Source organism: Dendropsophus ebraccatus, chromosome 3, assembly GCF_027789765.1.
Source record: "Dendropsophus ebraccatus isolate aDenEbr1 chromosome 3, aDenEbr1.pat, whole genome shotgun sequence".
Taxonomy (NCBI): domain Eukaryota; kingdom Metazoa; phylum Chordata; class Amphibia; order Anura; family Hylidae; genus Dendropsophus; species Dendropsophus ebraccatus.
Window position 1 is genome coordinate 162,386,333 of NC_091456.1, and position 27,646 is coordinate 162,413,978.

The 27,646-nt window shown below is 45.9% G+C and overlaps 2 protein-coding genes and 1 long non-coding RNA gene across 3 annotated transcripts; all 3 read left to right on the forward strand.

Moving 5' to 3' along the window:
- LOC138786562 (proteinase-activated receptor 1-like) lies at nt 1-849 on the forward strand. The gene has a single exon (XM_069963546.1). It carries the CDS (start codon nt 1-3, stop codon nt 847-849), a length of 849 nt encoding a protein of 282 aa, XP_069819647.1.
- A 4,292-nt stretch (nt 850-5,141) lies between these two features.
- LOC138787423 (uncharacterized) lies at nt 5,142-17,492 on the forward strand. The gene is made up of 3 exons (XR_011362373.1): nt 5,142-5,228; nt 14,935-14,964; nt 17,426-17,492. It is a non-coding gene; the product is annotated as an uncharacterized lncRNA (long non-coding RNA).
- Nucleotides 17,493-21,204: 3,712 nt separating this feature from the next.
- LOC138787424 (proteinase-activated receptor 1-like) lies at nt 21,205-22,130 on the forward strand. The gene has a single exon (XM_069964723.1). It carries the CDS (start codon nt 21,228-21,230, stop codon nt 22,128-22,130), a length of 903 nt encoding a protein of 300 aa, XP_069820824.1. The 5' UTR covers nt 21,205-21,227.
- The last annotated feature ends 5,516 nt before the right edge of the window (nt 22,131-27,646 follow it).

The window sequence follows — 27,646 nt, forward strand, 5'->3', positions numbered from 1 at the left end:
ATGGCAATCATCATATTTCTTTTCAAGATAAGAGTTAGGAGGCCAGCGGTGGTTTATATGTTGAACCTGGCCATTGCTGACGTGCTCTTTGTAATTTTCCTTCCTTTCACCATTATATATCGATTCTCTGGGAATGACTGGCTTGTTGGAGAAGAGATGTGTCGTATTGTCACTGCTGCATTTTACAGTAATATGTACTGCTCCATCCTGCTGATGACCGGCATCAGTGTGGACAGATACCTGGCTGTGGTCTATCCAATACACTCTCTCTACTGGCGGACAACAACCCGGGCTTGGGTGGCCTGTATGTTTATTTGGACTCTATCCATATCCAGCACTGTGCCCCTTCTTATAACTAAGCAAGCCTATGTTATCAATGATCTCAATATCACAACCTGTTATGATTTGCTCTCATTTGAAACTCAACAGAGCTTTTTCTTTAACTATTTTACCACTTATATCTCCCTCTTATTCTTTTTACCGTTATTGATCACGACCTTCTGCTACATCTGTGTTATCAGAAAACTGAGCTCCTCAGAAATCAACAGCACATTTACTAGATCCCGAGCTGTGCTTCTAACTGTGACTGTATTAGTCGTCTTTGTACTTTGCTTTGGACCGACTAATATCATCTTTTTAATTCACTGCCTGGGTTACAAAGAAACAAATTTTTTGTACTTTGCTTATGTCACTTGCTCCTGTATCAGCAGTATTAGTTGCTGTCTTGATCCACTTATCTATTACTTTGGATCCTCAAAGTGCCACAGGTACCTACGCAAGATACTGTGCTGCAAAATAGATAGTGATTCAGAAGGAAATCCAGTCTATGGTACTAAAAGTACATCATGAATAATGGCAGACGGCATAGAATGCTGAATGTCTAACTTCTCACTCAATTGTTATTGCTACTATGCATTTAAATTATTGCTTAAAGGGAAGCTATCAGCAGGTTAGACTAATCTAGCCTGCTGATTTGTCCCTTTTGCGAATGGAGGTAAAGGTAAATCTCCTATGCCGTTCCTGTGGGTGGGGCTACCTCTCCAGGAGCACCGATCTGTCCCTGGTCGCCCGGCCTCTCGTAATGGAAATCAACAGAGCAGGCCTGACAGGGGCGGGATGGATTGGTGCTCTTGGGGTGGTAGCCCCACCCCCAGTGCTCCAAACCCCCAGTAGCCACACCCCTAGTGCTCCAAACCATCCAGTTAGCATAAGGATCTCACTACTAACTGCACTGGATGATAATGTACAGCAATATGTTTGTTTGGAGTGTGCAGCTATGGAACTATACATATAAGCGGATTGAGAGCTAGACCCTTTAACCCTATCCTCAATCCTATATATGCTACCTGATATTTTTGCACTGTTCCCATAATGTTTTAAAGGGGTTGTCCGGCGATAAAAAATTATTCACAGAATAACACACATTATAAAGTTATACAACTTTGTAATGTATGTTATGTCTGTGAATGGCCCCCTTCCCCGTGTCCCCCCACCCCCCACCCGTGTACCCGGAAGTGTGGTGCGCTATACATACCTGTCACGTGCCGACCACGGTCTCCGATCCTCAGCAGTGACGTCTTCTTCGGGCGGCCGGCGGATCTTCCCGAGTGCTCAGCCGCTCAGTCGCGATTGGCTGAGCACAGTTATGCTCAGCCAATCGCGGCTGAGCTTCGGATGACGCTGCAGAGGGTGGCCAGCACTCGGGAAGATCCGCTGGCCGCCCGAAGAAGACGTCACTGCTGAGGATCGGAGACCGTGGTCGGCACGTGACAGGTATGTATAGCGCACCACACTTCCGCGTACACGGGTGGGGGGTGGTGGGACACGGGGAAGGGGGCCATTCACAGACATAACATACATTACAAAGTTGTATAACTTTGTAATGTGTGTTATTCTGTGAATAATTTTTTATCGCCGGACAACCCCTTTAAAGCACTTGTCTGCTGTTATGATATGTATATACCTTTGCTGGCTGTAAATAGTAAATAAGGGGTTAATCCTCAAACTAGACTTGGGTCCGTACACCTTTCATTGGGGACATTTTAGATGGGAAGGAGCTAGAGATTCTAGAGTTCATTTAGTGTAAATTGACAAAAAGAGGAAAGGAATCTCTCATTGCAGAGCTAGGACAAAACCTAGGATGCTTTGGGGTTAAGTTGCTCCAGGAGACTCATCCTAATTATTTAGCAGGCTAGTATTATTAGGCTGGTACTTCTAGGCTGTGGCTGTTTGATTTTTAACCTGGCTGGTTATGGAAAGGTGGGGGGGGATCTTATGCGTTTTTTAAAAAAATAAATAATGTAAAAAAAAAAATGCGTAGTATTCCCCCCCCCTCGTCCCTTTCTATAACCAGCCGGGTACAGGGGACGGGGCTTACCAGGACTGCTAGCAAGGAAGCAGCAGGTAACCATCAGCCCCTACCATCACCCCCCCCCCCCCCTCTCCCATGGAGCACTCACTGCATCTGCCCCAGCAAGGAAGGGGGCACTTACCCCCTTCCTTGCTGGTGCAAGTGCAGTGCCAGAACTGTAACTTCTGTGTGGGGATTTCAAATTTCCCGCTCAGAAGCTTTCTGCTTCTGGATGAGAAACCCCATAGGGCAGGGATTCCCAGCTTAATGAGGGGACTCCCTGCTCCTGTACTGTAAGGAGTTATGCGCTATGCACCCCTCTTTACTGTACAGCCCCAGAGGGTTAGTAGTGCTGCTACCGCATCACTACTTAAGCCTTTACACTCTGTGGATTAAAATATATTTGAATAAACAGGTGTCAAAAAGTTATGCAGATAAATCACAGGTAAATTACTTCTATTAAAAAAAATCTCCATTCTTCTAATGCTTATTAGCTTCTGTAAGTCCTGCAGGAGGTGCTGTATTCTTTCTAGTCTGGAGAGCAGGAGAGGTTTTCTATAGGGATTTACTACTGCTTTGGTCAGTTCCTGTCATGGACAGCAATGTCAGCAGAGAGCACCATGTCAAACTGGAAAGAATACACCACTTCCTGCAGGACATACAGCAGCTAATAAGTACTGGAAGACTGTAGATTTTTTTAATAGAAGTAAATTACAAATCTCTGGCACTTTCTGAAGACAGTTGATTTGATTTTTTTCTCTCTGCTGCAGTACCCCTTCAATAACAGAAAACAACTGCTCGGTAATGTAACAATGCACATTAGATAAAACAAACAATTTACCTTTTCTTTTCCAGCCCCATGTCCCTTAAACAGATAATAGAAGCAAGTCCTTACAGGGTGAGTTTCCTCCTTGTTGGGGTGCACCCTAATTATTGCGCAATACTATTCGTAATCCAACAGTAAACTTGTAATCCACTGGCATATACTGTCTTCTTCATATAGTTATAGGCCCTGTTGCCCGGAGGGAAGCTCGTGTTATGCAGTTCAGTCTCTTCACAGATAAAGTGTCAGCATAAGAGTGCCTTATATCACTAGCACTGTACTTGGATGCAGCAAAGCTCTACTCACAAGTCCTTGTAACCTTTCTTTAACTCAGGCTTCTCTCTCAGAACCTCAAGGTTACACTTTACTTCAGCCGGTCTCTGTGTCCCCAGTATTAGCCTTCAGACAACACCAGCTCTTCCCCAGAGAGCAACTGACAGGAAGCTCCTCCTCCACACCACACAGGAAGCTCCTCCTCCACACCACACAGGAAGCTCCTCCTCCACACCACACTGGAAGCTCCTCCTCCACACCACACTGGAAGCTCCTCCTCCACACCACACAGGAAACTCCTCCTCCACACCACACCACACAGGAAGCTTCTCCTCCACACCACACAAGAAGCTCCTCCTCTTCACCACACAGGAAACTCCTCCTCCACACCACACAAGAAGCTCCTCCTCTTCACCACACAAAAAACTCCTCGTCCACACCACACAAGAAGCTCCTCCTCTTCACCACACAGGAAACTCCTCCTCCACACCACACAGGAAGCTCCTCCTCCACACCACACAGGAAGCTCCTCCTCTATACCACACAGGAAACTCCTCCTCCACACCACACATGAAGCTCCTCCTCTACACCACACAAGAAGCTACTCCTCCACACCACACAGGAAGCTCCTCCTCCACACCACACAGAAAACTCCACCTCCACACCACACAGGAAACTCCTCCTCCACACCACACAGGAAACTCCTCCTCCACACCACACTGGAAGCTCCTCCTCCACACCACACAGGAAGCTCCTCCTCCACACCACACAGGAAGCTCCTCCTCTATACCACACAGGAAACTCCTCCTCCACACCACACATGAAGCTCCTCCTCTACACCACACAAGAAGCTACTCCTCCACACCACACAGGAAGCTCCTCCTCCACACCACACAGAAAACTCCACCTCCACACCACACAGGAAACTCCTCCTCCACACCACACTGGAAGCTCCTCCTCCACACCACACAGGAAGCTCCTCCTCTACACCACACAGGAAGCTCCTCCTCCACACCACACAGGAAACTCCTCCTCCACACCACACAGGAAGCTCCTCCACCAAACCACACAGGAAGCTCCTCCTCTACCCCACACAGGAAGCTCCTCCTCCACACCACACAGGAAACTCCTCTTCTACACCACACAGGAAGCTCCTCCTCCACACCACACAGGAAACTCCTCCTCCACACCACACAGGAAGCTCCTCCTCTACACCACACCGGAAGCTCCTCGTCTAAAACACCACGGAAGCTCCTCCTCCACACCACACAGGAAGCTCCTCTTCTACACCACACAGGAAGCTCCTCCGCCACACCACACAGGAAGCTCCTCCTCCACAGCACCCAGGAAGCTCCTCCTCTACACCACACAGGAAGCTCCTCCTCCACACCACACAGGAATCTCCTACTCTACCCCACACAGGAAGCTCCTCCTCTACACCACACAGGAAGCTCCTCCTCCACACCACACAGGAAACTCCTCGTCTATACCACACAGGAAGCTCCTCCTCCACACCACACAGGAAGTTCCTCCTCTACACCACACAGGAAGCTCCTCCTCCACACCACACAGGAAACTCCTCATCTATACCACACAGGAAGCTCCTCCGCCACACCACACAGGAAACTCCTCGTCTATATCACACAGGAAGCTCCTCTGCCACACCACACAGGAAGAAATATACAAGCTTTAAAAAATATGGCCACATTCTTCTAGAAAAAGCTCTTGTCTCCAGTTTGGAAGGAGTTTTGCAGCTGTGTACAGGGCTGTTTATGCCATGAGGTGAGATGAGTATAAGGCTAAGGAGGCAGATTTGTAGGGCCGGTATATTTTATAGACTGGCCATAAATTATACTGTCTGCTCCACACCACTGACTTCATGACCTGCAAATAATAGCTGGACACCGCTGTAGAGTGCAAGGAAGACAGGCGCCTGTCACGAAAGGCAGGTGAAGACAGGACACGAGACAGTGGGCCCTGAATCTGATCCCACCCACTGTCACCTGCCTACTTGCCTCGGTCGACCCTAAGCGGTCGCAGACAACCATGAAGACAATCCCTATGCTGAATACGTGCCAAACATAAAACGCAGACAGAAAGACAAACACAATGCGGAAAGGTCAACTAGCCAAGTCAGAAACCGAACGAGCAACGCAGTACCAAAACAGGAAGAAGCGGGTAGTCAGGGGGCAGGCAAAAGGTCAGAATCCAGGCAAACAATATAGAAAGAATAGGGCAGAATACAGGGAACTGGGGAGCTGGGATCAGAACAACTAATAGCCAGCAAAAAGAGCTGGCAGTGATTACACTTTATACTGGGTCAGGAGGCCGGACCAGCACACCATTGGTCCGACCCCCTGATCCCAGATACCTAGCAGCTGGTCTGCTACAGACTGAGTGGCGGAGCGATCCACCCCTCAGCCTGAGCCTGATGCCGTTCAGCTGCACAGGCTGGGCGGCCGCTGGACGTCACCCGGCTCAGGCGGCCGCTTCGGCGCTGGGTCCAGAAGAAGCCGGGACCGAGGAGGACGCCGCAGGAGCCCTGGCAGGTGAGTTCCTAACAGGCGCCATTTCAGGTTTCGCCTCAGGCAGAAGAAAACCTAGAATCGTCCCTAGCTGTGTATTAGAAGCTTACAATTAGAACAAAGTTGTAAGCTAGAGCAAGCCAGAGTCACTATCCGGCATTGAAAAAGTGTTCTATTGCTGGAAACAAGTATTGTTACGAAATGATCTATGAGATGTCTGACCTAACAGATTGATATATAGTCGCCATTCAGATGGCTACAAGTATAAGCACACTGACACCAAGTGCAGTTACAAAATAACAGGTTATTTGAGTCTCCATACACTGTGAAATATACTGTGTTATACTGACCCCTAGTGGTGTTAGGGTGCGTTCACACCTACCGCATCCGCAGCTTATTTTTCCGCGGAAATCCGCAGGTCTGGTAGTGCAGATTTCAACCTGCGAGAAATCCGCGTATGTGTGCGTTTTGCGTTTTTTCCGCAGCAAGTTTATCGCAACTAAAATGTCAGTTTAAAATGTCTCTCATTCTAAACTGACATTTCAGTTGCGATAAACTTGCTGCGGAAAAAACGCAAAACGCACACATACGCGGATTTCTCGCAGGTTGAAATCTGCACTACCAGACCTGCGGATTTCCGCGGAAAAATAAGCTGCGGATGCGGTAGGTGTGAACGCACCCTAAACCAATATTACCATTATATGAATATTGATTGAAGCTACTGAACCAAATAAACACACTGTTCTCGGTGGCTATAATAACTGGCAGTATACCAGAGCTGTATATTATAACATCTGATCTCTCTCCAAGAAAGATATTCACCCATGATTTAATTATCCAGACTTGAGTGAACATTTAATTGGTCCCTTGTTTAAATTCACATTTGGTTTTTTCAAATTTCCATATTTTGTTATATAAAAATACTTTAAATTAAAGTTAAGTCTTATACTTCTCAGTTGGTCATCATAGGAATGAGTTGTTCTTCATAGCTAATACAGGACCTTTAAGGGCTTCTGGCCAGGCCTAGAGACTAAGTGGCTTCCCTCCATAAGAAGACTTCCTCACCACAGTGGGCACTGCGGAAACAGGGTGAATAAGCAGTTTTCATGAATTGCAGTATGGGGTAGAGGAAAAGTATTTAGTTCCTTACACCCCAGCATTTTCTTCAAGAAGGGTGACCCCCTACTACAGCCATTCTTGTTGAGCCTTCCATATTGTGCTAGGTAAGTAAAGACTGTTTGCTCATACATGACCCTAGTGTCTGGCTAGTGACCTGCATCACAACATCAAGAGCACCCCACATACAACCCCTTCTGATTGCAGGGTGTCCCCTGGGAAAGCCATTACTATTTACACCTGCTGTACAGCCCCCCTTTCACTAAGGGCCCTATTACACGAGATGATTATCTTTCGAAAAATCGTTAGATCGTTCGGATTTTAATCGTTTAGTGTAATAGCAGGCAACAATTAAACAAAATTGTTGGTCGTTTGATCTATTTGACCTATTTTTATCATTGATCGTTTGCAAATCGTTCGCATGTAATAAGACGTTGTTCAGTCGCTCGCAGTAGTGACGGCAAAACGACCGCAAGAACGATCATAAGTAATGGTCATCATTCCATGTAATTGGGTGAACGATTTGTTCGTTCACCATAGCGGTCGTTTGAGATTGTTTATCATTAACCGTTGATCATGGAAAAATCGCTTTGTGTAATAGTAGCCTAAGACAGTGTACAGATTGTGGGATAGCCCATTGGAGTCAGCATGATAGCAACCATGGTCGGTGCGGAACTACAGACCCCAGTTAGCCCATAGGTTTTCCTCTTCTGCATTCCTTCCAGTACTGACCACATTAATAGTGTCATCCCAATGCATACTGTACATTGATGAAATGTTTGTACTGGACTTGATATCTGTTGTAGTGTAGAGTTGTAGTGGCGGTAAAATCTCTTGCTGGTGGATATATTTTCATACTTCTTCATTTTCATATAGGTCTTTCCATGTCTGTGAAATTTGAATTGGTGTAAACAAATTCTCTACCATGTAATACAATCTAGACTTGTACCAACAGTCATAAAACAATGTGCAGACAGTTAATAATTAGTTTTAGTGATGAACTTAAAAGAACGGGGCTCTGTTCCTGAAAGAAAGGAAATAATTAGATAAAGATAATGGATGTTGATTGCAGTAAATGAAATAGTAAAGTGACTTAATGTGGGAAGGCTGTAAGAGGGGGCAGAGCTTTCCTGTTCTTCAGTGTGGTGTTCAGCCTCATAGTGATTTACGGATTTGGTACTTAAAAAGGGAAAGAAGAACTGATGGATCTTATACCGCTGCTAATTCTCTTCCTGATGAATCGAACAATCTTCTGTACTGATGAACAGGGTGAGTAGGACTGGGTCTCCTTGTATACTCATAAGGTGGCTGTACCCATCAGAAGTAAGTTGATGATTGAGCATCCATTGAACCAACCTCCTCAGGTGAATGTATGTTTTCACTAAAGCACAATGTATGCTTTCAATAAATAATGGCCGTTGTTGCAGGAAAAATCAAATAACATTGTTTTCTATGGAATCCCGTCCAGAGTGTATACACACAGTATACACTCCGGCCGGGATTTCATGTGGCCGCACTCAAAACTGACATGTCAATTTTGTGCGACCACTATTGAATAGCGGCCATACAAAATTGACAGTCCAGACAATGTAAAGTGCGGCTTCGGCGGCACTTTACTTTGTTTGCAATGGTTAATTAGAATGCAAGCACACCCGTGTCAGAGAGCCGCCACTGTCATACAGCACGTGAACGTGGCCTCAAAATACAATATCTGAACATTCTACAAGAAACTGCGAAACTAATACCAGAGGGCTAACAAACAACACCCCTATTAGCCATTAAGAGACCCTTTCAGTTTCAGTAGTTGCCTGCAATCCCTATGATGCTTTGTTTTCCGAATTGCATCATATTAATTTTGATTGAGCTGGTAATAAAACTGATGAGAGATATCAGCATATCATATGGTTTATCCAAATTAAAGGGAATCTGTCAGCTGCAATTCTCGTTTCAAACTACTGACACTGTTAGTTCAGGGAGACTCCTGGTACCTTTCATTTATCTGTCTGTCAGACATCTTTTGGTGTAATAGGGACCTAAGAGTGTCAGAGGTTTGGAACGAGATTACAGCTGACAGATTCCCTTTAAGTAACGCCTGAAATTGTTGTCTGGGGAACAGCTATTGTATTGTCTTCATCCTATAAAAATGTTGTGTGGCTTGGCTGGACTGAGGTGACTGTAAAGGCATCTCTCTTGCTGCTTAGCATAGGGAAAATAATACGTATGCACACGTTAAAATCCAAGCTGCCCACATTTAGTAATAATGCCCTCCTTTGCCTTTCTATTGTAATAATTAAGCTCCCTGTGCCCCAAATTGTAATATTACCATCCTGTGCCCCCATATAGTAATATTACCATCCTGTGCCCCCATATAGTAATACCCACCTGTGCCCCATATAATAATAATACCCTGCTGTGCTCCATATAGTAATAGTACCATCATGTGCCCCATATAGTAATAATACCCACATGTGCCCCATATAATAATAATAACAATACCCTCCTGTGCCCCCATATAGTAATAATATCATTCTTTGCCTTCATATTGTAATTATACACTCCTGTTCCCCCATATTGTAATAATGACCTCTTGTGTCTTCATGTAAAAATAAAGTTCCCATGCCTCTGTAAAGTAATATTCTCCTGTGCCCCCGTATAGTAATAATACCCACCTGTGCCCCCCATGTAGTATTATTCCCCCCTATAGTAGTAATTCCTCTGTGTACCTATGTATTAATAATGCCTTAATAAAACACTTAGCTTGTCTCATGCCCTGTGTGGCTCACTCACCTAGCCTGCAGCCTGTGAGCCGCAGTGATGGGATTCCTTGGCAGGTGCAATAACTTTGAATCATTGTCAGGAACCTGTGACACCAGACACACAGAGACAGTGAGCCCTAAGCTCAGCCCCGCCCACTGTCCTCTACCTGCTTGCCACAATCCGCCCTAAGATGGCGGCGAGCAACTGGGCGGCAGTCCCTGCACTGGCTAGGTGGGACACAAAGACAAGACAGACAAAACACAATAAAGAATGGTCGACAGTCCGGGTAACAACAATCGGGCAGCGCAGTATAAAAACACAATCCAAAAAGCAAGGTCAATAAACAGGCAATATGGTCAGAGGCAGGCAGCAAGCAGGGATAGTCAGAATACAAGGCAAAATAGTCCGAATAAACACAGAGCTAAACAGAGGCAGAAGCAGGCTGAGACAAGCTCAATAACCGGCACCAGAATGAGCCTCAGCCAAACACTTATAGGGAATAAGGGGAAACTCCCAGCCCCTATTGGACAAGGCTCCTGGTATCAACTAAATCACCTGTGCACAGAACTGGCAGCAGTGTAACTCCTACATGGCCAGAGCACACAGCAAACGGTGGGACTGAACATCCTGATAGAAACAGGCCAGTGTTCAGACAGGGTTCAGGTTACAGCACAACACATACAAAACACTGAGTATCAGCGCCATCTCAGTCGCACAGCACGAGCCGAGGGGCGCACGGAACTCAGCACAGGCACATTCATGACAATCATGTTTTGGCCAGTGGCATAGAGGCTTATATGAGAGTGAATAGTGGAGCTCTGCGTTTCACAATTTTACTTCTCTGAGAGAACACAGATGCAGTAAAGGGTCCCAGTTGCTCAGAAATTTGGGGCCCTGGAAGCTCGGTGCTAGCGATGCATCTGACACTGGCAGGGCCGGCGTTAAGGGGGGGCAAGCAGGGCAAATGCCCAGGGCCCCCATCCCCCAGGGGCCCCCTACCGCAGTTCCAGTGGAGAGGAGAGCACAGACAGCGTCCTCCAGCGTCTGGCAGTGATCCCCGGCTGCTGCTATCAGGGGTCACTCAGAGGCTGCCGGACGCTGCTCGGTGTCTGCTCCCCCTCCCCCTCCCCCTCCCTCCAGCTCCTCTCACTGCACGTGACTTCCTGCTCTGGTGTGGAGCTGTCGGGACGATGGAGGAGAGGGCTGCCAGGTGAGGGTGACAGCCTGCTGCTGCTGCTGGGAACATGAGGGGGATTCACCACTACAACCAGCATGCTAGAGGGGGTAAGTATTCTGTACATGTAGTGTGTAATGTGTATGAATGTAGGTGTATAATGCATGAATGCAGTGTGTGTTACATGTCCTGTGTATAGTGTGTGGACTGGATGGTTTGTATCTGTATAATGTGTTTTCATGGGTGTGTGAGTGTGTGTGTGTGTGTGTGTATATATATATATATATATATATATATATATATATATATATATATATATATATAAATATATAATGGTGTGTGTGTATAAGCACTGCTGACTCCAAGTGTTGAGGTGAATAGACTGTATATAGGAGCTGCAGCCATTCTCCGGCCTCATCAGTCCTATGTAATTGCTGCAGCTCCTATGTATAGTGTATGATGACATCACTAAGGCAATACGGTGTATTTTATTGAGAAAAAAATAAGGTGGTATTCAGTCCTTAGGTGGTGGTCACTGTATGGTGGTAATATTGGTCTGTATATAGTGTATATAGTGTCATTATGCAGTGGTCACTGTATGCTGGTAATATTGGTCTGTATATAGTGTATATAGTGTCATTATGCAGTGGTCACTGTATGCTGGTAATATTGGTCTGTATATAGTGTATATAGTGTCATTATGCAGTGGTCACTGTATGCTGGTAATATTGGTCTGTATATAGTGTATATAGTGTCATTATGCAGTGGTCACTGTATGCTGGTAATATTGGTCTGTATATAGTGTATATAGTGTCATTATGCAGTGGTCAGTCTATGGCGGTAATATTGGTCTGTATATAGTGTATATAGTGTCATTATGCAGTGGTCACTCTTTGGCATTAATATTGGTCTGTATATAGCGTATATATATACACTCATTACTGCCATAGATTGACTACCACATAATGACACTATATACAGACCAATATTTCCGCCATACAGTGACCACCACATAATGACTGAGTGATCGCCCACATAATATTGGTCTGTATATAGTGTGTATATAGAGTCATTATACAGGGGTCAGTCTATGGCAGTAATTTTGGTCTGTATATAGAGTCATTATGCAGTGGTCACTCTATGGCTGTAATATTGGTCTGTATATAGTGTCATTATGCAGTGGTCACTCTTTGGCATTAATATTGGTCTGTATATAGCGTATATATAGAGTCATTATTGCCATAGATTGACTACCACATAATGACACTATATACAGTACAGCCACAGTACAGTATATATAGTACAGCCATAGAGTGATCGCCACATAATATTGGTCTGCATACAGTGTATATAGAGTCATTATACAGGGGTCAGTCTATGGCAGTAATATTGGTCTGTATATAGTGTATATAGGGTCATTATGCAGTGGTCACTCTATGGCGGTAATATTGGTCTGTATATAGTGTATATAGGGTCATTATGCAGTGGTCACTCTATGGCGGTAATATTGGTCTGTATATAGAGTGTATATAAAGTCATTATACAGGGGTCAGCCTATGGCAATAATATTGGTCTGTATATAGCGTATATAGCGTAGAGTCATTACTGCCATAGATTGACTGCCACATAATGACTCTATATATACACTATATACACCAATAGTACAGCCATAGGGTGACAGCCACATAATATTGGTCTGTATACAGTGTATATACAGTCATTTATTATACAGTGGTCAGTCTATAGCGGTAATATTGGTCTGTATATAGTGTATATAGAGTCATTATGCGGTGGTCACTCTATGGCGGTAATATTGGTCTGTATATAGTGTATATAGAGTCATTATGGGGCGGTCACTTTTATGGTGGTAATATTGGCCTATATATAGTGTGTTTTCTTCAATAACGGTATGGAGGTAATATTTGGTCCTGATTATAGTGATTTTTTAAAATTTATTTTTTTAAAGCAATTCATATAAATAGTTCTTGTATTTACACCACTAGGGGCAGTCCTGGCATTTAGCGGCAGTCCTGGCATGTAGGGGCAGTCCTGGCATTTAGCGGCAGTCCTGGCATGTAGTGGCAGTCCCAGAATGTAGCGGCGGTCCTGACATGTAGGGGCAGTCCCAGAATGTAGCGGCGGTCCTGACATGTAGGGGCAGTCCCGACATGTAGAGGCAGTCCCAGAATGTAGCGGCGGTCCTGACATGTAGGGGCAGTCCCGACATGTAGGGGCGGTCCCGACATGTAGGGGCGGTCCCGACATGTAGGGGCGGTCCCGACATGTAGCGGCGGTCCCGGCATGTAGCGGTAGTCCTGACATGTAGCGGCATGTAAACTTCTAAACTGAGTAAGGGCCCTAATACATGGAGCGAAAATTGCCCGAATCAGGACGCTATCGCTCTGTGAGGACACTGGGGAACATAATCAGGTAGTATATATCACAGACAAGGCCTGAGGGCATCGGGGAACATGATCAGGTAGTATATATCACAGACATGGCCTGAGGACACCGGGGAACGTGATCAGGTAGTATATATCACAGACAAGGCCTGAGGGCACCGGGGAACATGATCAGGTAGTATATATCACAGACATGGCCTGAGGACACCGGGGAACGTGATCAGGTAGTATATATCACAGACATGGCCTGAGGACACCGGGGAATGTGATCAGGTAGTATATATCACAGACAAGGCCTGAGGACACCGGGGAACGTGATCAGGTAGTATATATCACAGACAAGGCCTGAGGGCAATGGGGAACGTGATCAGGTAGTATATATCACAGACAAGGCCTGAGGACACCGGGGAACGTGATCAGGTAGTATATATATCTTTATTGTTTACTATATACAGCAAGGATTGCACACACATCACTAATGATATACTGTATATATATATATACACATAGGGGGAGATTTATCAAACATAGTGTAAAGTGAACCTGGCTCAGTTGCCCCTAGCAACCAATCAGATTCCACCTTTCATCACTCAGATTCTAAGATGGTGGAATCTGATTGGTTGCTAGGGGCAACTGAGCCAATTCTTCTTTACACCAGTTTGATAAATCTCCTCCATAGCTTTTGCTGTAGTAGGCTCTACCAGATTGGCGCTCACTTCTGCAGAATATCAGGCCGTGTAATACGGCCTTAAAAGTGGCCGTACACTTCCAATAACTGCTGGCTGAACAATCCTTCAGCTGACAATTATCTCTCCCATCTGGTCCCGTCCTCCCCATACATAGAAATTTGGCACATCTGAGTTTTCCTGTGTTTTCTATGAGAGGGTAAAGCCATAGCCATACAGATCTGATGGCGGCTTATCTCTCTTAGAACAAAGAGGTTGGGCATTGATTTTCCATCAAGCTTGATCCCCTATGTCCACTGGTATCATCTATCAGAGGACTGTCCAGAGAGCCCCATACACCTTACACTGATGGCCGAACCCACCAGGAGCAACAGGTACCACCAACAAAAGAGTAAAATGTATGGGGACCTTAAATTGTTGCTAAAATATTTCAGCATTTGGGGCCCCACCTTTAACTTTGCCCAGGGCCACATCTAGTCTAAAACCGGCCCTGGACGCTGGGACATAAAAACATAGCAAACAGATTTTTGGGATAGAACATGGTATTGGTGGGTTCTGTTCTGCCTCAATGTTTTTATGCGTTTCCATCATTTCTCATATTGTAATGTGCAATGTTTGTGCAGTTCTTTTATTTTGCCCCATAAGCTCCAATAGAAATTCTGATCTGGTGAATATCTGGTATATGCACCATGTCCCCCATGTTGGCAGTGTGTCCCACTGCATTATTATTATTATATTATATTATTTTAGCTTGTATTGTGACTCTTTTATGTTTATGTCGGCATTTATCTCAGAAAAGAAAACTTATACTGTTTTCCCTGATTACAGATGAGACAGAAATATCAAGAAGAAACCAAAGTAAGACTCATTTCTTCTACCTTTTAAGCTTAAGGAAACAATGTGTACTGGATAATTATAATGCTGATTATCTTCTCCCATGAGTGTACTGCTTATCCCTGGGGGCACAGCTGGCAGGTTGCCTTTGGAGAGTATAAACTAGTGTAAGAGAGTCTGAACAGAATGATCTTTTATCATTTACATTGCAGATGACTCAGAGGTATCCTCCTGAATAAAGAGGACTCTGAGCAGAGCACACTAGCACACCTTTCTATTATGTGTGTATACTCAGTAATTCTCAATATTCATGAGCACCAGCCCCCTCTGCCCACTAGCTGCTGATTGGCAGATGTCTATCTATAGCAGGGGTGGGGTCCGGCCGCAGCTCCCCTGTGATGCGCGCCGCTCTGGAGGAGGAAGGAGCCGGCGCACACAGCAGCATCCTCCTGTGTCTGTGCCGGCTCCTTCCCCAGCAGAGCAGCGCGTGTCTTCAGTCTCCTGCGGGCTGCGCGCGATGACGTCATTTCATCGAGCGCCGCCTGCAGGAGAAGACCAGCACAGAGGACCTGGGAGAGAAGAGGACCTGGACAGCGTGGGAGCGGAGGTAAGGTGAGTGGGATGTTTATTTTTTTTATTTGGGGGTTAAACAGGCTACCAGGGACATGACTGATGGGGGTTAACTAGTCCACCAGGGACATGACTGATGGGGGTTAACTAGGCTACCAGGGACATGACTTGGGGGTTAACTAGACTACAAGGGGCATCACTGGGGGTTAACTACAATAGCAGGGGCATCAATGGGAGTTAACTACAATAGCAGGGGCATCACTGGGGGTTAACTACAATTGCAGGGGCATCAATGGGAGTTAACTACAATAGCAGGGGCATCACTGGGGGTTAACTACAATAGCAGGGGCATCACTGGGGGTTAAAGGGGTTGTCCGGCGATAAAAAATTATTCACAGAATAACACACATTACAAAGTTATACAACTTTGTAATGTATGTTATGTCTGTGAATGGCCCCCTTCCCCGTGTCCCACCACCCCCCACCCGTGTACCCGGAAGTGTGGTGCGCTATACATACCAGTCACGTGCCGACCACGGTCTCCGATCCTCAGCAGTGACGTCTTCTTCGGACGGCCAGCGGATCTTCCCGAGTGCTGGCCGCCCTCTGCAGCGTCATCCGAAGCTCAGCCGCGATTGGCTGAGCATAACTGTGCTCAGCCAATCGCGGCTGAGCGGCTGATGACGCGGCCACGTCATCAGCCGCTCAGCTGCGATTGGCTGAGCACAGTTATGCTCAGCCAATCGCGGCTGAGCTTCGGATGACGCTGCAGAGGGCGGCCAGCACTCGGGAAGATCCGCTGGCCGCCCGAAGAAGACGTCACTGCTGAGGATCGGAGACCGTGGTCGGCACGTGACTGGTATGTATAGCGCACCACACTTCCGGGTACACGGGTGGGGGGTGGTGGGACACGGGGAAGGGGGCCATTCACAGACATAACATACATTACAAAGTTGTATAACTTTGTAATGTGTGTTATTCTGTGAATAATTTTTTATCGCCGGACAACCCCTTTAACTACAATAGCAGGGGCATCACTGGGAGTTAACTACAATAGCAGAGGCACCACTGGGGGTTAACTACAATAGCAGGGGCATCACTGGGGGTTAACTACAATAGCAGGGGCATCACTGGGGGTTAACTACAATAGCAGAGGCACCACTGGGGGTTAACTACAATAGCAGGGGCATCACTGGGAATTAACTACAATAGCAGGGGCATCACTGGGGGTGAACTACAATAGCAGGGGCACTAGGCGAACAATACTTTGCCTTGCCCTGGGTGCTGCAAACCCACACTACTAATTGCCGCGCACGGTATGCGGCCCTCGAATGATTTTATTAATGCCCGACCGGCCCTCGACATGGAAAAGGTTCCCCACCCCTGATCTATAGTGTTTATCTATACTGTGTATAGGCAGACAGCTTTCAACTAGCAGCCGGAGATCGGAGCGAGTGGCATGAAGCCCATTTTCCTGCATATCAGGAGCACGGCTAAACAGCATGATGTAAGAAATACATACCTAGACTCAGGTGTTCTTTATATGCTGTATTTTAAAAAAAAAATAATAATGCTTGTTAACTGACATGATCTCTGCTTGCTGTTTAGTACTTGGCTGTACGTTCTTTTCTAACCACTTAACCTGAACTACCTGCCTAAATTATTGCCTGCCCACTGCCTATGCACAAACCCTGCAAGCCTCTTACCTTGGCTCATACCTGCTTCACACCATGGTCTCTAAAGGCCCCTTTTACACTTGCCGATTATTGGAAGAATAAGAATTTATAGGAACACTTGTTCTGGACAATTCTTTGACTGATTCCATCTTGAATGGCCATTAAAATCTTTATTATCAACTGTACATCGCTATAATAAGTATAGAGAAGCTTTTAACTGCCTTTAAATATATTTTCAGGTGAAATTCCAAAGGAGTTTCCAGGGTTTTCATTCTTTTATTTCGAAAACATAATAAAGGAAGAGGGTGAGTACCAAATATAATAATTGTGGCCTGCTGACATGAAAAACACCATTAAATAATTATAGACATGACAGTTCTACAGGTAGCTATAAGTAATGATTCTTTATGGTTAGCGATAGCAGTACATTAACAGAGGTAAAATGTTTACCATATCTATACAGTGATCTCCCACATAACACAAGGTCCCAATGTGTAGTGTCAGGGACAGATTATAGGGAGGAACCCTTTTGGCATGGGCCTACACCCCCCACACCCTGGTGTCAGCAACAAAATTCCCCATTTTCTTAATTGGGATGGGCCTTATGTGTTGTGCTTGGTCCTGCTATTATATGTACTGTACTTGGCTCTGGTGCTGTATTTAGGTGCTGTGCGTGGTCCTGGTATATGTGCTGTGTTTGTTCTGGTGCCGTATTTATGTGCTGTGCTTGTGCGGTAATGCGCAGGGAGTGTTAGTTTGGGGTAAACTCCCGCCGGGTCAGCTTTTGTGGTGGTGTGGCAGCTGAGTGGGTTTAAGGTGACTTGGGCACTGGTAGCCTGGAGTGGTAAAGGACCCGCCCTGGACAGTCTTGGCACCTCACCAGCATTCAAAAAAGAATTAAACCAAGTGTAGTGATGTGTGTGTGGGTGCAGAATAGACAAACCAAAGTCTGGTCGTTCCAGAAAAATAGAACAGTTTACTGGAAGAGTGTGCAGATAAGAGAGAGAAAGAGAAAGGGTTGAGGAAAGGAAAAAGAGCACTCGCACCTGTACAAAAGGCAACAAGTGACATACAGTAGTTAACCCCTGGAATAGCTGTGCAAAAGACATGTTACATAAGACACAGTAGTGACACCTAGTGTTAAATTGGGCTAAGTACAGCGGACACCTCATCCCACCTGTGTGAACCGGGAGAGATACCTTACTTAGGTGCAACTAAGCTTTGGGACCCGTACCGGGTCACTACATACTCCCCCACTTGAAATAAGCCAACATCGACGTAGCACCTAGAGAAAGTGATGAGAGAGGGTGAGCACAGCATGAGGCAGTTGAGTAACACATCAATGAGAGAACACTTGAAAAATATGAACACATAAATATGTATACTAGTATAAATAACTGGTTTGAAAGTGCAAAGGCAATATTTAACATCGTCCATAGAGCAATAACTTTGGGAACTGAAACTCTGGATGCATCAGTCCGTATCAGTCTCCTGTAGCCAAGATCCCTGGTGAAAACAAGGGACCACTGAGCCAATACCCCCTCAGAAGAGACCCTTTATGATATCCAGTGAGTGCCTACCTGCTGGTTGTTGAAATAATATTAGGGAAAATGGAAATGGATCATAAACAACAATTTAAACCATCATAAATCAGTATAGATAAGTATAGAAAAGCTTTTTAATGACTTTAAATATATTTTCAGGTGAAATTCCAACAGACTTTCTATTGGGTTCATTCTTTTATTTCGAAGAGGAAGAGGGTGAGTACCAAATATAATAATTGTGGCCTGCTGACATGAAAACTTCTATCAAATAATTATACACCAAGTTCCAAGTTACTTTGCAAATTAAATTTGTCTCTAATTTTCCTCAATGGTCAATGCAAATGACAGTCAGTATAATAAACGTCATCACTAGTTAGAGTATAAATCAAATTTTATTGAACAAACCTCTTGATGATAACAGTATATTCTTCAAAATTTAATGCTATTGTTCCAAATTATTATGCACAGTAGAGTTTCAAAACATTTTATAGGTTTTTAAAGAACTGAAAGTGGTCATTTGTTGAATTTGCAGCATTAAGAGGTCATATTTACTGAACTCCAAAGCTATTTCAATCCAAAACATCCTAACAGGCCAAGTTACATGTTAACATAGGAACCCTTCTTTGATATCACCTTCACAATTCTTGCTTCCATAGAACTTGTAAGTTTTGGAGAGTTTCTGCTTGAATTTCTTGACATGATGTCAGAATAGCCTCCCAGAGTTTTTTTGATGTGAACTGCCTCCCACCCTCATAGATCTTTTGCTGTATTATACTCCAAAGGTTCTATATGGGGTTGATGTCAGGGGAAGATGGTGGCCACCCCATGAGTTTCTCTCCTTTTATGCCCATAGCAACCAATGACTCTGAGATATTCTTTGCAGCATGAAATGGTGCATTATCATGCATGAAGATGATTTTGCTCCGGAAAGCACAGTTCTTCTTTTTGTGCCATGGAAGAAAGTGGTCAGTCAGAAACTCTATATGCTTTGCCGTGGTCATTTTTACACCTTCAGAAACCCTAAATGGGCCTACCAGCTCTACCAGTTAAAACATGACTCCACCACCACCTTGCTGACGTTGCAGCCTTGTTGGGACATGGTGGCCATCCACCAGCTATCCACTACGCCATCCATCTGGACCATCCAGGGTTGCACAACACTTATTAGTTAACAGTCTTTATGTATTTCTGGGCCCACTGCTTTTTTCTGCTGGTGAGCACTGGTTAGGGGTGGCTGAACAGTAGGTTTACTCACCACAGAAAGTCTTTGAGGGATCCTACACCTTAAGGGTTGTGGTAACTGCCCTGCATGGGTTAGAGAGGTTCAAGGCTAGGACAAGGTGATTCCCCGTAAGGCTTCTCTACCCTTGCAGTAGCTTAGCACTGCATAGCTATTTTAGTATTTATCAGAAATAAACTTGTAACTTACTAGCTGTGTCTCTGTTAGAAGGCCTGGCCAAAGCCAGGCCCTGGCTTAGCTTTTCCAGACACTTGTCTGTTTTTTGCTCCTTCTCCAACACACTAACCAGACTACACAGAACTAGACTGATCTCCACCCACCAGGAACTAAGTCCTCCCTACAGGGAACTAACCAACCCTGGCTGTGATTGATGGGCTGATAAGAGATAGGTTGAAGAAAGAAAAGAGAGCACCTGCACCTGTGAGTGTACAAAAGGCAACACATGACATATAGTAGTTAACCCCTGGAATACTTCAGCTGTGCAAAAGACAGGTTACATAAGACACAGTAGTAACAACTAGTGAGAAAATGCGCTAAGTACAGCGGACACCTCATCCCACTTGTGTGAACCTGAGAGTTACCTTACTCAGGTGAAACTAAGCTTAGGGGCCCGTACCGGGTCACTACATACTCCCCCACTTGAAATAATCCGACATCTGCGTAGCACTTCGAGGAAGTCACAAGAGAGGGTCAGCACAACATGGGGCTAGTGAGCAACACAACAATGAGAAAACACTTGAAAAATATGAACACACACACACACACAAAAAAAATAAAATATATATATATATATATATTAGTATAAATAATTGGTTTGAAAGTTCAAAGGCAATTTTTAACATCGTTCTTAGTGCAATAACTGATGAGAGAGAGAGAAAGAAAGAAAGAAAGAGATGAGTTGAGGAAAGGAGAGAGCACCTGGACCTGTGAGTGGACAAAAGGCAACACATGACATACAGTAGTTAACCCCTGGCATACTTCAGCTGTGCAAAAGATATATAAAAGGTTACCTACGACACAGTAGTGACAGCGGACATCTCATCCCACCTGTGTGGTATATGTACTGTGCTTGGCTCTGGTGCTGTTATTTTATACTGAGCTATTCTTATAATTATATACAAAGCTTGATAGTTGATGAGCCTTTTAACTCATTTGTCTAACATTTCTTTAATATACCTTGTTTTATTGTTCCTAGGTGGAAATGCCAGTTATCAAGTCATATCCCCCCTAACCAAACATTATCTCACTAGTCAATGGATGACCGGGCTTATACCCTCAGTGTACACCCTGGTATTCTCCGTGGCATTCCCTTTAAATGTAATGGCAATCATCATATTTCTCTTCAAGATAGGAGTTACGAAGCCAGCGGTGGTTTATATGTTGAACCTGGCCATTGCTGACGTGCTCTTTGTAATTTTCCTCCCTTTCACCATTATATATCGATTCTCTGGGAATGACTGGCTTGTTGGAGAAGAGATGTGTCGTATTGTCACTGCTGCATTTTACAGTAATATGTACTGCTCCATCCTGCTGATGACCGGCATCAGTGTGGACAGATACCTGGCTGTGGTCTATCCAATACACTCTCTCTACTGGCGGACAACAACCCGGGCTTGGGTGGCCTGTATGTTTATTTGGGCTCTATCCATATCCAGCACTGTGCCCCTTCTCATAACTAAGCAAACCTATGTTATCAATGATCTCAACATCACAACCTGTTATGATTTGCTCTCATTTGAAATTCAACAGAGCTTTATTTTTAATTATTTTACCACTTATATCTTCCTCTTATTCTTTTTACCTTTATTGATCACGACCTTCTGCTACATTGGTGTTATCAGAAAACTGAGCTCCTCAGGAATCAACAGCACATTTACTAGATCCCGAGCTGTGCTTCTAACTGTGACTGTATTAGTCGTCTTTGTACTTTGTTTTGGACCGACTAATATCATCTTTTTAATTCACTGCCTGGGTTATTACACAAAAAGCAATGATTTTTTGTATTTTGCTTATGTCATGTGCACCTGTATCAGTAGTATAAGTTGCTGTCTTGACCCACTTATCTATTACTTTGGATCCTCAATGTGCCACAGGTACCTACGCAATATACTGTGCTGCAAAATAGATAGCGGTTCAGTCTCCAGTACTAAAAGTACATAATAAACAATACCAGGATACCATGGTGAATGTCCACCTTTACATCTAAATTAAATCAAAATAAAAAATATATACTTTAGAGTACTCCTTAAAGAGAATTAACCATCAGGTACACGCTCTTTAAAATCACACATGAATCGAACGGCGCCGGCACGAGGAAGCCGCGGGATTCTAATGGAGCCGCATCATGGAGGGCGGGCCGGACCACCTCCAGTGCCTCACCCCGGCCCGGTAACCATGAATAAAACGGCGCCATATGCAGAAACCAGGCCGCGGTTCAAAAAAAGGACCGTGGCACTGGCTTCCCCGTGCCGATGCCGTTTGATTCATGTGTGATTTTAAAGAGCGTGTACCTGATGGTACATTCTCTTTAAAGTGACTCTGTACTCACAATCCTGCCCGCTTGTACTATTGGATAGCTGCTTTTAATCCAAGATCTGTCCTGAAGTCCGTTCGGCAGGTCATGCAGTTATTGTCCTAAAAAACAACTTTTAAACTTGCAGCTCTGTGTAAAATTGGTGTGGCCATGACTATGTGTGCCCTAGGCCTGCGATGCCTCTCTGTTCCTCCTCATCATTAGGAATGCCCCTAGAAGGATTTCTCCTATTCATCACTTTTCTGAACACTACACATGAACTGGATAGTTAAGGCACATGTGCAGTGTTCAGACAAGTGGTGATCAGGAGAAATCCTGCCTGGGACATTCCTAATGATGAGGAGGGTGGGGAGGAGGGGCAGAGGGGCATTGCAGGCCTAGGGCACAGACACTCTAGGTTACGCCAACCTGACACCTAGCAGCTCTCTATGCCAATTCCTCTATACACATGTGCAGTGTCCAGTGGCGGATTATAATATGGGCGGTTTAGGCGGCCGCCCGGGGCCCGAGGCTCCGGGGGGGCCCATGCCCCGCCGCTCACATGCCCCGTGCGCCTGTGGCTGTGAGAGGGGGACCATCTATAAGGGAGGGGGAGAGGGGGACCATCTATAAGGGAGGGGGAGAGGGGGACCATCTATAAGGGAGGGGGAGAGGGGGACCATCTATAAGGGAGGGGGGAGAGAGGGACCATCTATAAGGGAGGGGGGAGAGGGGGACCATCTATAAGGGAGGGGGAGAGGGGGACCATCTATAAGGGAGGGGGGAGAGGGGGACCATCTATAAGGGGGGGGGGAGGGGGACCATCTATAAGGGGGGGGGAGAGGGGGACCATCAGGGGGGAGAGGGGGACCATCTATAAGGGGGGGAGAGGGGGACCATCTATAAGGGAGGGGGGAGAGGGGACCATCTATAAGGGGGGGGGGAGAGGGGGACCATCTATAAGGGAGGGGGAGAGGGGGACCATCTATAAGGGAGGGGGGAGAGGGGAACCATCTATAAGGGAGGGGGGGAGAGGGGGACCATCTATAAGGGAGGGGGAGAGGGGGACCATCTATAAGGGAGGGGGGAGAGGGGGACCATCTATAAGGGAGGGGGGAGAGGGGGACCATCTATGAGGGAGGGGGGAGAGGGGGACCATCTTTAAAGGAGGGGAAGAGGGGGACCATCTATGAGGAAGGGGGGAGAGGGGGACCATCTTTAAAGGAGGGGAAGAGGGGGACCATCTATAAGGGAGGGGGGAGAGGGGGACCATCTTTAAAGGAGGGGAAGAGGGGGACCATCTATAAGGGAGGGGGGAGGGGGGGACCATCTATAAGGGAGGGGGAGAGGGGGACCATCTTTAAAGGAGGGGAAGAGGGGGGCCATCTATATGGGAGGGGGGAGAGGGGGACCATCTTTAAAGGAGGGGAAGAGTGGGACCATCTATAAGGGAGGGGGGAGAGGGGGACCATCTATAAGGGGGGAAGAGGGGGACCATCTATAAAGGGAGGGGGGAGAGGGGGACCATCTATAAGAGAGGGGGGAGAGGGGGACCATCTATAAGGGAGGGGGGGAGAGGGGGACCATCTATAAGGGAGGGGGAGAGGGGGACCATCTATAGGGGAGGGGGGAGAGGGGGACCATCTTTAAAGGATGGGAAGAGGGGGGCCATCTATAAGGGGGGGGGAGAGGGGGACCATCTATAAGGGAGGGGGAGAGGGGGACCATCTATAAGGGGGGGGGAAAGAGGGGGACCATCTATAAGGGGGGTAAGAGGGGGACCATCTATAAGGGAGGGGGGAAGAGGGGCACCATTTATAAGGGAGGGGGGAAGAGGGGGACCATCTATAAGGGAGGGGGGAAGAGGGGGACCATCTATAAGGGAGAAGGGAAGAGGGGGGCCATCTTCAAAGGGGGGGAAGAGGGGGACCATCTATAAGAGGGGGACCATCTATAAGAGGGGGACCATCTATAAGGGAGGGGGGAGAGAAGGACCATCTTTAAAGGAGGGGGTGGGAGAGGGGGACCATCTATAAGGGGGGGAAGAGGGGGACCATCTATAAGGGGGGAAGACGGGGACCATCTCCTATAAGATCAGCCCCCTCCTCTCCTGACATCTTCTGTGCTGCTCGGACCTCTCCTATAGATCAGCACCCTCCTCTCCTGACATCCTCTGTGCTGCTGTGACACTGTGTCCTCTCCTATAGGATCAGCACCCTCTTCTCCTGACATCCTCTGTGCTGCTGTGACCTCCCCTATAGATCAGCACCCTCCTCTCCTGACATCCTCTGTGCTGCTGGGACTTCTCCTATAGGATTAGCACCCTCCTCTCCTGACATCCTCTGTGCTGCTGGGACTTCTCCTATAGGATTAGCACCCTCCTCTCCTGACATCCTCTGTGCTGCTGGGATCTCCCCTATAGTATCAGCACCCTCCTCTCCTGACCTCCTCTGTGCTGCTGTGACCTCCCCTATAAGATCAGCCCCCTCCTCTCCTGACATCCTCTGTACAGCAAGGGACCAAACATTATGTTTATTGGGGACAGCATGGGGGGGGGTGCAGTAGTGGATTATAATGTGGGCGGATTGACCGGGGGGGGGGGCAGGTTGGGTGGACAGCCCGGGGCCCAGGGTACATTTAATCCGCCACTGGCAGTGTCCCATAGTAGGTGTGGCCTCTGCTGTGTTTCTTGCTCACCTATAGTCAGATATTTTTGTATAGGACACTCTGAGTAAATGGCATCTGCCTGTATTTTCTATTAATATCAATGTTTTCTATTTCTGCTTGCACTACTTATTTTATGCCACTAGATGTCACTGTATTGCATGTATTGTATGCACAGCTGAAGGAAACCGTTAACTCGCCAACTGTCTATAATGTGTGGGGAGTTGTTTCCCTGACCAATCAATGAGCTGGGTACCTCAAGTGATCTGGCCAATCCCTGTTCAGTATCAAGGCCTTCCTGATGTGTTCTGTTCAATCAGGGAAGAGTTCTTTCCCTGAGAAAGATCGAGTTCTTAAAGGATTTCTGTGAGGGAGCTGCTGTTATGGCTCCCCTGCTCAAGACCTCAAAACAAGGAGCTTATTTCTCTCTCCTGACAACCAATGCAGGATTACCAGTCAGTGGCTAGGTAAGCGGATAAAGCAAAGACTCCACTGCGCTTTTCTAGGTTTCCTTAGGCCCCCCCTCTCTCTCCCAGAGCCCACAGCTGAGGACCTTAGGGTCTAAGTAGAGGCCCCCAATAAGCCTGTAGTAACCCTCAGTGCACTCCCCTCTCTTCTCCTAAAGCCAAGCTACAGTATTCAAAGACTTCCCAATTAAATAAAGCATTAAAGTATTATTCCTTCAGCCAAAAGCTGTGTTCAAGTCTAAAGATACCCAGCTCAGGGATTGGATTTTATATATTGCACTACTATTTGAAGAAAAGACTTACTACTCTCTACTACGTTCAAGGAATTACAATAAAATTGTTTTCCTGTTCAAATTCATTCCAAACTCTGATTTTCTTCACCCCTACACCCATATTAAAAAGTGTTTTGTTGGTGTATCCAGGGGTTGGCGCATACCACCTCCTGGCCACCGTGACAAATGTCTCAGGAACACCACCATCTAGCCCAGCTATACACCACCTAGCATCCCATGGTCACCACACATGGCCGACCATTTATGTGTTCTGAGCAAAGAGAAGTGGGGTAAGCCGTTGCCAATTCCTCTGGTGTTGGCTCTCCCTTCCAAGAATAAAAGGATAGGGCAGTTTGCAGTAGCCATGGATGATCCCATTATAGGTAGCTCAGGAAAAGTGCCTCTCGCTCACTGTTCAGCAGCTGCAACCAAAGCATTAAAATGGTGTTTTCTCACTCATGCACACTGTATGACTGAGAACGTAGCTGTGTATGCACTTTACTTCCTTGTGGCTATTTCTCTGCTGACAGTTAGGCTACATTCACACGTTTCGTGTTCCGCACAGAACACAGATGGGGAATGCCAGGCACCATCTGTGATAAGATGCTGGGAGCGGGGGAACTGTACAGATATGCGCAGCGCTGTAATGACAGAGCCGCTGATTCATTACAGCGCGGCGCATATCTGTACAGTTCCCTCACTCCCAGCATCTTATCACAGATGCTGTCCAGGCGGGGGAGAAGTCCATTACAGGCATTCCACGTCCGTGCTGAACACGGAACTATTAAATGCAGCCTTAACCTTCAACTTATTATGGGTCATCTAAATAACTGCATTTTTCTTTGACTCCACAGTAAAGGTCCCCATACACTAAACACTACAATAAAGTTGTCCAAAACTGCCGATGAGGTTGGCTCTCAGTATGAGGTATATGGGGGCCTCCACCAACAAAAGATCTTGGTGGAGATAATTTTTAGGTGCAATGGATTTAACACTGGTTGACAACTTTGTCCTTAGGGAGATAAGTTGGCACCACAGCAATGTGGCAACTGCTTACCCCTCCACATAGGAAACACAGGAACTTTTGGTCAACAGTTTTCAAAAGTGTATAGGCAACTTATAGTTCCTATCACACAGGGTGTTTATCAGTCAAACAATCTTCTACTGCCCTATGCTTATCGACGATCCCCTTACAATGCTCTGTAAATGAGCGCTGATCTGTGTGTACAGAGTGGCTTGAGACATGCATCATTTCCAAAGTGAACAGTTTAAAACTAGAACATCTTATGAAGAGGCCTGAATGTGTCTCGAGCCCACTGTTACCTGATAGTCCTACAGCCATAAGGCATGTATATCAGAGCTATCTATTATATATCAGAATTGTTGAAAATGAGAATTCACCTTTAAATATTTGATTATTGCATTAATCATGAACGCATCTTCTAAAAGCCTGACGCCTTGTATCTTTCCTCTCTGTCTCCTGTTAGTATCTTTGCTGTTTGTATAATTATGTATAATGACTACACATGGAGCAAATATCTTCACTAGAGAGAATCACAATCATGACAGAGAATATTCTAGAAAATGGGTGAACAGAGGTAAAACCACAAATGGATGTGATGATCCATGCAGCAGGACATCATCACTTGTAGAAGTGCTCAGTCTAATGTAACCGCAAACGCTTCTTGTTATTACAATAAGACAAGTAACAGAATTACCAGAAATACTAGAGAAATAAGTAAAGAAAAGCTTAATTGCTGC